Source organism: Octodon degus, unplaced genomic scaffold, assembly GCF_000260255.1.
Source record: "Octodon degus isolate 3935 unplaced genomic scaffold, OctDeg1.0 scaffold00085, whole genome shotgun sequence".
Taxonomy (NCBI): Eukaryota; Metazoa; Chordata; class Mammalia; order Rodentia; family Octodontidae; genus Octodon; species Octodon degus.
Window position 1 is genome coordinate 526454 of NW_004524661.1, and position 13091 is coordinate 539544.

The following is a 13091-nucleotide window of genomic DNA, read 5'->3' on the forward strand; positions in this document are numbered from 1 at the left end:
ATTCTAGGAGTCTGATGCAGAAGGATCACAGCCTGGACAAATTAGCAATTTTGCAAGACTCTATCTCAAAAACCAAAACTAAAACACATCAGCCCTTCAATTTGACAGATTTCTATAGAGGAGAAAGGTAGGGTGAGCAGTCTGGCGGGAAAGAGTAGAGTCACTCATTAAAAGAAACTATGCTTAGAAAGCATGTACAGGGCCAGTGAGATAGCTCAGCAGTCTAAAGCACTTGCTTAGGCAAGCTTAGGCAAGCACAGTGACTGTGGTTCAATCCTCAGCACCACATGCCATGCCAGCCCCTCCCCCAGGATGGATTGAGCTGGCCCCAAAAGAAAAAAAAAAAAAGAAAGAAAGAAAGAAAGAAAGAAAGAAAGAAAAAAGAAAGCATGTATGTTGTTCTCTCCCATATGTGTTTACTTGGAGAGATTTGGGTGGTGGTAGAGGGTCAGGCTGCTGATTGGCATTCAAGGGTAAATGCTAAAGTTCCTCCTCTGGGTCATCCTTTAGTTATGACATAGTTCTTAACTATCAGCTACAGGACCCTGGGCAAACCACTTTTCTCTGGGTCTAGTCTCCTCATCAATAAGATTCAGCTGGTTAACAGCCTCCCTTTTAGGAGGTTATAAAGTTTAGATTACTTGGTGCCTGTAAAGTGTCTGTCACATTGTAAACCCTCCATTAATCATAGGGGAAAGCACTGTTGTTGTAGGTTGTCAGTAGTAGTATTTGAATTGGTATCATTGTTAATGAAAAAACTGAGATTAAAAGAATGCAAGCCTTAGACATACCCCATTACTAACTTAAAGGAATGCTGCTCTGTCAAGGCTCTTTGCTCACTCAGGCTGGAAGGACAGGAGCTCACTCACCCTGAGGTTCTCTTGCTGTTTATTTTGGCAGCTCTGGCCTTCTTGGGGAATATTGTCTATTCCCTGTAGGGAGCAGAAATTTATTCTTTTTTAAGTTTCTTCTTCAGATGCCACTGTAGCTCACTCTGGGCTCTGCTAAAACAAGGCAAAGACTGCCACTCAATTGGAGTCTTTATTTATACTTGTTGCCATTTCCCATGGGGAACTGTTGAAGGGGGAGGCAGAAAAGGCTGAGCTGGAAGCCATGGCTTGGGTTCCTCCAACCAGTGGAGGCTGAGACTGGGTACGGGTCCTAAATAGAGTGAGTGAGGAAACCACCACTATGTGGGTGGAAATGCATTGTACACTTTAGACAATCCGAGTCTTCTATTAAGAGATGTGATAAAGTAGGAAAATCAGAGGCTCAAAAGAAAGAACAAAGTGCATACCAAGCAAACTGCTAACACAGGGAAAGTTCTAAGGCAGCCAGCAGTGAGAAGCCAGGTGTTTAAGGCAGCCACCTGATCATTCCCCTATCCCACTGCTCTATGCCAGGCTGTTGGGCCACCAGTGCCCTCTTGAGATAGTCTCTGTTGGCTCCAAAGCTTCTGTAAGCCACAGAAGGTTGTGGAGGGAGAAGATCCAAAGGGTGGCAGCACCAGGGCAGCCCAGAGCAGGGCTGCATTGGGAAAATCAAAGCATCTCTTCAGGGGTGGCTCTAAAGGGTGGTGAGATTGGAGGGGAAAAGGGGCACTTGCAAGGGGTATGACAGCACCTTTCTTTAGGCACAGAGTGGAGCCACTCTCTGGAATCTTAAATTACCAGGCAAGGAGTGAGTGTGCTATTTAACTAAGAGCTGAGAACAGGGCTGACAGGCCCTTTCAGGTCCTCCTTGGGGTTCAGGACCCACTGTGGGGAAGGGGCAGAGATGAAGGGATAGTGGGAGCCAGGCCGGCTCAGCAACCCAGCCAGTCTGTTTTGATGCTTCCAAACTTCACGCTCTTCAGACTTTGGTTCTCCAGCTTCAGGTAATAAGCACCCTTGAAGAAGTAGCTGTGACCTGGGACAGAGAAAGGAAAGAGGCTGTGACCAGCCCATCCTGATATTCTGGTACATTGCCAGAAGGTTCCTGGGAGTTTGGCTCTCAGTGACACAGGGGAGAAACTTTTAAACCAGAGAAGTAAGGGTTCTTAATCCCTGCCTGCTGCTCCCTAACATAGGGATAGAGACATCAACTTCTTAGGGCTTGCAGTGCAATTAAAGTGGATGATATATGTTCACAAATAATAATAATAATAGTACCCTACTGAACACGAGCACTGAGCCAAGAACTTGGCATGACCAGAGGTGGGAACAAGAGCCTTTCAACCCTACCAGGACTACAAATGCCTATTATTTGGCTCACACAGTTTCTTATTTTGGGGGGGGAGGTCTTTAATTATGAATAATTTATCAACCTAGAAACATCTAGAAATGTCACAGGACAATATATGCCTTCTTTTTAAAACATTTTAGAATGTCATAAACATTTTAGAATATTTACGAACATTAAGTCCTAATTTTTACAGGCCAGCAATCATGAGATGCTGAGAAGCAACTGCTCCCTGTAAATAAACTGTGGGTCTCTGGTTCACCCCAGACCCTTCTGGTCCCTAATGTCTGGTCCTGGATGGTCCCTGAGAGTTTTGTCATCTGTGATTTGTTCCAAAGATGTATGATCTTGTTCATTTCACTTATGATCCTGGCACATAGTAGTGCCCAAGAGATGTTCGGTTATTTGGTTGAACATAATCCTTAACCTAGGCCCTGATCACTCACTGCTTTGTCTTATATCTATAAAAGTTTTTTTTGTTTTTTTTTTCAGAACCGGGGATTGAACTCAGGCCCTATGCACTTGCCACAGAAGCGCTTATTCCACTGAGCCATCTCCCTGGTCCCCAAAGGGACGCGCATATTCCACTGAGCCATCTCCCCAGCCCTATAAAAGTTTTTGTACCTGGAGTTCAGAGTTATGTGCCTGGCAAGTGGTAAGGGTTCAAAATAACCTTTGTGGAAGTGAACCGAAATCTTCTCTAAAAAGCCAAACTGAATTCATTTCCTCAGCCCTTGTCAGGTCCCAGAGGCCTCCTCGGGAATTCCATTTTCAAGCTCCAAATTCTATCCTATGCTGATATTGGCTGTGTTTCACTCAGCAAAGGAGCAAACAGAGCTGAGAGCAGGAACTTTGCCGCATGAGCAGCAGAGCATGACAAAGTTTGCCTTGTCTCCTATGGAGCCATCATTCTGCTAATAGCAGGCAGTCACTCACTAGGCCTCCTTCAAAACCCAAAGGGATCTTAATCAAACCCCAGAATGAATCCAGGGCACCAGGCCATGTTCCTTGCTCCCTGCAGGCCTCTTCCCCTCCCCGGCCCTGGCTTCAGGCCCTGCAGCTGTGAGGGGCCTTTCTAGGTCTCCCTGCCTGAGGGCTGGTGGAAGGAGCAGGGGTCAGGGGTCTGGATGCCTTCCCAGCCTTGGACTGAAGGAGCTGGTTTGTTTTCTGGGGTTGCAGCAGGCCTGCCCTGCACAATGAGGAAGTGTGTGCAGGGGAGGAGCTTGGCTGGGGGCAGGGAGTCCTAGAAAGCTGATGGAAGTCTGGGTAGCTCACCACTGCCCTGCAGGTCCACAACGGCATCTAGGTTATCAGGGATGGCATTCCAGGCATCTGCAATGAGCTTAGGAAAGCCGGGATCCATTTTCTTCTTCACCTCATTGTATCTGAAAGATAAGAAGCATGGTGAACCGATGGGCCTCGGAAGGCTAACTCCTTTCAGATGATGGCTTCTGGGCAGGTTTGAGAAAGTGGACCACTTCCCTCAGAAGGGCATCCTGCTACAACCAGGGTGTGGGATCAGACCCAGGGCTCGGATTCAACTGCTCCACTGAATAATTACATTACATCACTCTGGGCAATCCTACAAAACCATCTTACACCTAATGACAACACACAGACACAAAATGTCTATTCCCCTGTCTGGCAACAGGTAGGTCTGTAGAAATGTTAATGCCCTTACAAATGTTGATCCCTGCTGCCATCTGAGGGAACGCTGGGCCCAGTGCCCATGGGTGGGGATCTGCCCTATCATTCTTTCATTCTAATGTTTGAACAAGTTTCTGCTTCTTCAACTGTCAAGTGGAGATAACAAACCACATCTGGAGAGATGATGAGGGCCAGGGGAATGAGGCTGTGATGCAAAGTGATGAGCGTGTGCCCAGGGCTTGCTAGTCACAAGGCAGGTGGACTACCTGCCACCCAGGCCCTGCTGCAGCTGGCAGAATGCATAGTAGCCCTGGACCTTGCCTATAATTAAGGAAAATATCTTTGGCACTCATTAGCAGATTCTTTTTTACTTCCCCACTTACATCCAACCTGCTGATGACACTGAGTATCTAGTGAGCTCCTATGAGAAGCCAGTACGTAAACAGGATCAGGTCTTGGGTGTATGAAGTGAATTTTCTAGATAGGCTATGTTTGAATTGTTCTGGGGATAGCCAAGCTATCCTTCATAGTGCCTCCTCACTGCCCCATGCCCAACACTTCCACCTCCACCAAGATTTCAACAACTTCCCTACTCTTGAGCCCATCACTGCAAGAACTGCTAGACAAACCTTCATAACCTCAACTGCACCAGGAGACTACTTCTTGCAAATCTGCTTCCTCATGCTGAGGGTTACCACAACGAAACTGCACAGTGTGAAGTCCCAGCACCTCAGCCCCACTGAGCCCTCTAACAACACCCTTAGGGGCTTGAAGGTTTAGATGGTGTCCAGTACCTGGCCCGCTCTCATCTCTTCCTCATTCTACCTCCAGCAGGTAGGGAGGGCCAGAATGAACCTTACAGAATAAATAAGGGCTCACAGACTCCAAGAAATTTATTTCCAAGTTCTTTTCATCCAGAAGGAGCACAGCCTCAGGGCATAAGAAGATGCTGACTCAGGAAGGGGCTGTGGCTCCTCCCTTTCCTCAGCGCCCATAGTCTTGAACAGTGTCCCCCAGGGGCTGGTACACTCTTTTCAAAGATTTTGCAGCTCTCCCCTGCAGTGACAAGTGATATAAGAATTCAGATATTTGGGCCCCAGATTCTTCCTGCTTGTGTCCCTGACTTATTTCAGCCTCAGTGTTTGGGATCTGGAAAATGGGGCTGATAAAAGAATCTATCTTAAATGAGAAATCCAGGTGACATTGCAGTCTCCAGTCAGGGCTGGGCACAAGCCTATTAGCAGAGCCACTGCCAGCTGATTCAACTGTGTTTGAGTCTCTTTTGTTGGCTACAGTAAGCTCCACAGGGCAGGCAGTGGGCCTGGCACAGCAGAGGTGCTCAGGATCTACTTGTGGGGCTCAGTGTAAGCCCCCAGCAGCAGGCACTGAGCACTTCCTGGCATGCGGGAGGCAGATGCCCCTCCCTCATCATGCAGGACTCACTCTCCTTCTACAGCAAGCATTCCTCCAGGAATCCTCCACAGCAAGCGCCTTCTGCAGACCCCACAGCAGGACAGCGCCCCAGGCTCATCTACCACCTCTTCTTCAAGCAACAGCTGTCTCCACTGGAGCCCAGCTCAAAGCCTCGGAGCAGCCCTTCAGTCTGTCCCTGCTTTTGAGAGACAGAGGAGCTTCCTCTACAGAGCACACTATCCATCCTGGACCTCAGCGCGAGGAGGTGGGCTTGGTGTGAGGGGGCTGAGAGCTAGGCAACTCTGCCCAGAAGCTTGGCAAGGCACCACCCAGACTGCGAGCCAGGGTGTGTCCACAGCCACTCGTGCACACCCAGGGACATGTCTGTTCTTGTCTGTGTACATGCCTGGTGTGTGTGGCAAGGTGACCATACAAGTCCTTCCACACCATGCTGCAAGGACGCCCAAGTTTTATGACTCTCAGATGCATGTTTAGATGCTGCTGAACCCTTTGCTGCCCACCATTCTCAGATGGGGAGGCTCCAAGTGCCTGGGAGGCTCAGATGTCACATGAAGCATGTGGGCATGCTGGGGAGCATGCTGGGGCTGTGGGCGGAAGGCCGCTCAGTGGTTTCCTGGCTGGCTGTTTTCCTTCTTGAGGCTTGAGATATCAATCAGCTTAGGTTGCTAAGTGTCTTAGCAATGTGTCTAGAATTCCACCCTGTCCTGGGCAGGCCTGGGATATAAGCAGCTTTTGAATCAGGGCAGCTGGAGGTGGGGCAGAGGGAGGAGAAAAGGAGGAGGTGACAGAACCTCAGGAGGAGGTGGAATTGTTCCCAGGGTGGCTGACAAAGCCTTGGGAGTGGCTTCTGAGGTTTGGAGTAGGGCCCAGATGCAGCAGCAGATACAGGAGTTTGGGAACACTAGAAGGGGAAGATGGAAAATCCCCCAAAAGCCTGTGTCCAATATTCCCTTTCCCACTGAACAGGTAGCCCAGAATATGTAGGGGAGGGGCACCGAGGCAGAGACAGGAGAAGCAGTCACGGTCCAAATCTGTGCTCCTGCACTTGCTTCTTTCAAGTCCAGAGGATTAAAACCAGAAAAATTTGCACGGAGCTACCTCCCTATCCCTTCTTAATTTCTTTTCTTATTTTAAATTTGAGACAGGGTCTTTCTACATTGCCCAAGCTGGTCCTAACCCTAACCCTAACTCTAACCCTAGCCCTAACCCTAACCCTAGCCCTAACCCTAACCCTAACCCTAACCCTAACCCTAACCCTAACCTTGACTCCCCGGAGTGCTGAAATTACAGGTGTGCACCTCTACCTGGGCTCCAGCAAATGTATATATAAACATCTCAGCTGTTGGACAGGTTATTTACTTTATTTAGATCTCAACTACTCCACTGGAATATGTGAAGAATTTGTCATTAATTTCCTGAGGCCTGGGCTGGATGTCACCAACTATTGCTGGATATCACACACCCTGGCTCTTTAGCCTCAGAACTGGATCCTTCTCTGTCAATGACCCAGAGCAGAAAACCCTTTGCTTCCCAATTCCTCCCCTGCCAGTCTGTACCCACACCACAGCCACTGGGCCTGTTGCAGACCTGCCAGATGGGACTGCTGCTTCTGGGGACCCTGCTTGGGTGCTGACTCTTGCAGGCGGCCGCTGCACCCATCTCTCAGCCTCCCCCTCTGCATGTCTCTCTCTGCCATCTGTCTACCACTTCTGTCTCCTGGGTCTCCTCTGCATCAAGTACAGGGGACCATCATGAACCATGCCTCTGGAACCAGAATGCCAGATTCCTAAACTCAACCTCCACCACTTGGTTGTGTAACTGTCAGGTAGTTATGTAGCCTTTGTGAACCCAAGTTATCTCATCTGGACAGTGGAAATCATAATAATAGCAGACACCTTGCAGAGCACCTGGGGTAGTCTGGAGCATAGTGTCAGCAGTAGAAGCTGCCACTTTTGTTTTTATTACTGCCTCCCTCCAACAGTGATTCACTTTAATATGTGAGGCTTCATATTGAACAAACACAGAGCCAACCAGAAAGCACATGAGAAAGGAAAAGAGTCCTGACCAGAGTTACCCCATCTCTGTGCACAAGGATGGACCACCCTCCAGGAACTTCTCAGAGGGGCTTCAGCTCTGGCAGGTTAAAGACCAGAAAGAGGCCACCCTGATCTACCAGCTATGCTGCTGTCCTGCCCAGGGCCCTGCCTTACCTCCAGAATTTGTCTCCCGCGAAGATGTAGGTCTTCTTGTTCTTGCTCCAGTTAAAGGCAGCGTCTACTCGCTGAACATCAGGGGGCAATCCCAGGCTCGTTAGTGGCTTGGGGTACCCTCTCTCTAGGGTGCTGGCAGAATAGACCCAGTACTCATTCCCTGAGGGTGAGAGAAGAGGTATTGGTGACTGTGCTGAAGCCCCCTAAGCCAGCCCGTGCCAGCATCTGTCGGGCACGACCACTGCAATCATTATTAATAAGATACAGGGAGCTCCTCCATTCTGGGGTCAGTGCCAGAATCAGGCCTCATGACCAAGATTTTGTAAGTTGATGATCGAAGGCACCAGGCCAAGGAGGTTACTTGGGGTGGGTTGTGAGATCCTTTCATGAAAACATACCTCTTCTTACTCTGTACAACATTGCCCTGAGAGCCAGCAGCTCCCCTGACCAGGACACACGGTCACCATGAGATAGAGGTGGGAGCTACCTTATAGGACAGGGCAGGGATCCTCTTGATCCTCCATCATGCACCACACTGCACTCCCTCACAGCAGCCTGGCTGTCTGTCTCCTTGAGTAACCTGTGAGCTTCAACTCAGAGCTCAGCAAAGAGTAGTATATGGTAGGTACACACCGAATGGTGAAAGAGCAAGGCTCCCTGCCCTTAGCCACATGTACCGTACCCAGTTCTGGACTCCTTGCACTATCATTTACTTCATAGTTTTTTTTTTAGGGGATTCATTTCAAAATCTTTAAAACCAGATTTCGTTAAAAAGTTTGCTATGGTTATCTAATTATTATTTATGGGATGGTGTATTTCTGTCCTGGTTTGAATGCCACTTTAGCATAATTAACCATCTGTATTATGAAAACTAGTCATTTTTTTTTTAAATTTTAACTAAATCAATGGCCTGAAAAGACTTCAGCACTAGAAAGATATCAGGGACACACAAGTATGAGATTGTTCTTTGGCAAAGGAATCTTTGGCAAACTCTTTTTCAATCCTTCCAATGATTCATAGTTTTTCTTTTAGGGGATCCAAAAGAGTTCAAAAGAAAGGAAATATTCTTTTGCAGGCTAAGCTACAGAAGGTTAGGTGTCTAGCCAGGTCTCCCCATAACATCCCAGACTTTTGGAAGTGATATTGAAAGAATGGATGCATAAAGGATAAGAGCACCCATGGGTGCCTAGGGACTGTGGACTGGTGAGGAGTGGGCCAGATTACGTAAGAGTCCTGGGAGACTGCCCACTGACCAAGGGCCGGCAAGACCCTTCCACATACCTGCAAAGAAGACAGCCTTCTCCTCCTGTGGGGCCTCGTACACAGCATCAATCTTCTCTGGGAGCTCAGGCCAGAATGTGGCAACCAGCAGGGGCCCTGTAGGCTTGTCACGTGGTGTCACTGTCCTCCAAATGAACCTGGGCATAGGAAAGAGACACAGCCATTCCTCAGCCCTAACCACAGGTGTCTCCCAGTAATACCCGGGAACAACTCTGTCATGATTCTATGACAGGAGGGAGAGGTGAGATCAAAAGAAGTTTGGCTAAAAGGGTTGCAGAATACAGAATAGACTCTTCCCCTGCCAGGTTCTGAGGCTGAAAAGAAACCCCTTTTCTCCCCACCCTTATCTCTCTGGTTTCTTCTGTCTCTACTGTGTTCTTCTAACTGTAGGCTTCTCAAAATCAGTACTGAGTGCCTAGAACAGCAGTTGTTTATCGTATCTGCCCCATTTTTATTGGAAGCCAACTGAGGCAGAGGCTGAAGACACTCTACAGTATTTTCTGAGTTGAAATGGAATGATGAAAGTGGACACTTTGGAAAGGGTAAAACACTATTGTTGATTGAAGTCCTACCAAGTACTACACACTTTATGTGCCTCATAAAATTTAATTCTCTTAACAATGTTATATGTAATCTTGGTATCCAACCCAGACTCTATTATTTATATGCCTGACATCCTTTCTTGTAGAAATCCACAGCTATGATCCATGCTTCATGACCACCATTTCCACCATCATCCTCTGCTGCCTGTGACCCAGTCTCCAACTTAGGAATAGATACTCAACAGTATAATATTCTGGCTCCCAAAGCATAGTACCCAAACCAGTTTGCAGAAGTAGCATTTTGGAAATTCTTGAGTCCCACCTGAGACTTATAGAGCAGACTCATTAGACTTGAGGCCAGTGTGGTAAGAAACTTTCCAGATGACTTTAAAGTATACCAGAGTTAGACTACCGGCCTAAACCAATTAGAGATTAAGATTTTTTGGTACCTGTTGTGGTTTCAGCGGTTGCCATTTGACTTATACTGATATGACAATATTGAACAACAGTTTTTCATCTCCAATGTAGGGGTGTGTGTGTGTGTGTGTGTGTGTGTGTGTACACTTGTGTGTACACTTGTGTTTGCATAACTCTCAGCTAGACATGGGAAATCCAAATCCCCACTTGCTTCTTTGTGTGACCAGGAGGGATTCCAGTTTTGGGTTAGAATCAGTACAAAGGATGCCAGTGGCCAGCACATCAAGTCATTCCCTGCACCGGGAAAGTGTATCATGGAAGGTCACCTTCTCTCTAGTGTCTAAGCTACCTTCAGCTTGGAGGTAGGAGGGCGAGTGCATCTCTGTCACATGCAGCAAGGCATCTGAGCACAGAAAGGGATCATGATCCTTAATTGGCAAATGAAGCTTGGAGAGGTTATTCTTGGGGTTCAAATCCAGATCTGACTCCAGAATCCAAATTTAATCTTTCTGTAGTCCTGGCCCTGTCCTCCTGGGGCTATGGGAGTGTCCACTGGAGGCCCGTGTGTAAAGCTGAGTTCTTGGCTTGATGCTGGGAAGGGGTTGGAATCTTTAGGAAGTGGCCCATACTGGTAGAGTAAGTCATGGAAGGTGTGCCCTGGAAGGGGGTATGGCTCTCAAGTGTCCTTCTTCCTCTTCCTCTCTCTCTCTCACTTCCTTCCCGTGCCATGAGGTGAAGGCCTCCCGCACCATGCAAACCCACCGCTGTGTATGGCCTCAGGCCAACCAGCTGTGGCATGAAGCCTACAAAACTGTGAACCAAAAGTCACTGAAATGGATTAGCTCAGGTTTTGTTTATGTTTGTTTTTTTTTTAAACAGTAACAGAAAGCTGATTAACACAAGTACATAGTATGAACTCCTGCACAGGGTCAGTGCTTAATTACTTATTGACTGATTTCATGAATCCATTTTACATTCATCAAAGTCTTTTTGAAAGTAAGTATGATATGTCAGGTCAGAAATAACTCTGGCCTGCACCCAGGCTCTGAGCCATCTCCTAGGTCTAGACTTACGATATCTGCATGTGTAACCAGGGCTTCCTTACAGAAAGTGCTCCAGCCTAAGGACATTGCTAGAGAATGGTCTCCCCACTTGCCTTGTGTCCCCCTTCATAAGTGATTATCAGGCAGCAAGTGACATCTTCTCTTACACATTGTGGCCTGGGCATTTGAGACCTAGTGGCAAGTGACTTCTCTTTGCACTGAGTCTCACTGCTCTCTTGCCTTCTCCCCACTGGCTGGCAGACATGTGGGGTGTACAGCACCCATACTCCAGCACCTGGCCCCACTCCTAGAGCAGACAGGGCCATTCCCAAGTTCATGGAACATCTAGCCTCACCAGCCTCCCCATTCTTCTCAGTATAAGCCACAATCTTTCTCATCTCCATAGGTTTGCTTTGTGGATCCCGCTGTCACTTACAGGTCCCAATCTGCCATCCCATCACCATGTATCAAAATTTTGCCTTTCCTTAAGGACTGCATCCCAGTGCTGCCTCCTGTGTAAAACCTTCCTTGAGTCCAATATTCCCCCAAAGGCATTTTGTTAATGCCTCTGCAATCGCCTTTCACTCTATTCTGCATGTGCTAAGCAGTGTCAGTTCTCTGTGCTTTGTTTCCCAAGCCACACTAGGGATGCATGGATTTTAATGTGCACTGGAGTCACTGGAGAGCTTTCTAAAATGCAGATGCTGACATCTTGCCTCCAGAGTCCAGCTAGGCCGCAGACACATTGAAAACTCACACATCAGATGGCTCGTGGAGTGGGGCATGTATGTCTCCTTGAGAACACTGATCTGGACATCAAGCAGAACCTCTGTCCGCAGCACACTGTCTTCTAAACATACTAAAGCTTAGCAAGGTAACTGACTCAAAAGATGCCAAACAATTATTTGTCAAAAACAACGGCTAACATGTTCAAATATACTTACTCTGTGTCAGGCATTGTTCCAAGCACTGAGGTCATTTAATCCTTGTCATTTTCTTATGAAGAAATGCTCACTGTATTTTATAGATGAAGTAACTGAGGCACCAAGAAGATACTTAATTATCTATACAGGGTCTGCACAAAGCAGGTCTAGTGTTCTAACTTGAGTCTATCTTCTCAATTACTTTACTCTAGAATAGATGAACTGATAGATGTATGAGGAAATTGATGGGAAAATAATACCGCAAGGATATAGAGATGGATGAGTGGATGATGGATGGATGGATCCATGCATGGCCAGATGGATGAGTAGATAGATAACGGATGGACTATTTAATGGGCTTCTAGATAATATTTGCCATTATTCAGGGGACTAAGCAATTTGGGTGAGTCTCAGCCCCTTGTCAAATCAGTGTGGATCTTTATCTATAACAAGGATACCACCTCTCTCTAGCCTGTGGTCACTTATTTCCCATACCTTGAATAATTTGGTTGTTTGAGATCAAGGATACTTTAGGAAAAGGCTTATGATAAACTGCCTTATTGTTCCCAATTTTTCCTCTACCCTATTTTAGAATCAAACATCCATGTGCACTGCCACATGACCTGGTTGTATGTCCTTTTAGTATGGATGTTAGGGCTTGGCTATATGGTTTGCTTTAGTTAGTGGAGTTTTTCAGGTCTGAGGTGAGTAGAGGCTTTGAATGTGCTGGTGTGGTTTGATGCAAGATGTCACTAACACTTTGAAAATGAGTGATATGCAAAGTGTACCTCACCCCCAACCCAGCCAGAAGACTAGATGCCTACAGGCCTGAAGAGTGTGAGGGAGACAGGAGGTCCTGTGTGACAGCTGCTGAGATCTGCAGGTTGTGTGAGGCACAGCAAAAAGGGCTGGCAATAGGTGAATGCCTTCAGGGTGGGGGTCCTCACCAAGGGCAGTTACACAGGAATCACAGAGAAGGGGAGAGTCAGGGAGCAAGAAGGACAAGAAGCAAATGCCCACACTCACCGGTCCTTGAAGAAGAAGATCTCACCACGGATCTGAGCAATGCCATCAAAAACAATGTCCTGTTTGCAGATCTCAGGAGTGACAGGTCCCAGTGTGGGTGTGGGGCCAGTTCCGGTATCAATGTCAGTGTCAGGAGAGGCCCCTGGGGGGTGGGGGGAGGCACACCTGGCTTAGATTCTCCCTAGGTCTAGGGGTTCTCTCCACCTTGGCTCCTAGCATCAGGTGCAATTGTCTTCTGGCATCAGTATGAGCCCAGGTAGATAAAGGTCTAACTTGGAATGTGGGGGATGAAGCCAGGGAATGAATTCCCATTTCATAGACAACAAAAGTGAGACCCAGAAGTGTTGA

General features: G+C 47.5%; 1 protein-coding gene across 1 annotated transcript in view; it reads right to left on the reverse strand.

Moving 5' to 3' along the window:
• Nucleotides 1-1022: 1022 nt before the first annotated feature.
• Mmp2 (matrix metallopeptidase 2) overlaps nucleotides 1023-13091 on the reverse strand; it is a 24601-nt gene continuing 12532 nt past the window's right edge. Inside the window, exons 9-13 of the mRNA XM_004637015.3 lie at nucleotides 12744-12885; nucleotides 8793-8929; nucleotides 7512-7671; nucleotides 3496-3605; nucleotides 1023-1908 (exon numbers count right to left, since the gene is read on the reverse strand). Coding sequence (XP_004637072.1) covers nucleotides 1805-1908; nucleotides 3496-3605; nucleotides 7512-7671; nucleotides 8793-8929; nucleotides 12744-12885 — 653 coding nt within the window. The 3' untranslated portion in view covers nucleotides 1023-1804. The remainder of the gene's footprint in view (nucleotides 1909-3495; nucleotides 3606-7511; nucleotides 7672-8792; nucleotides 8930-12743; nucleotides 12886-13091) is intronic.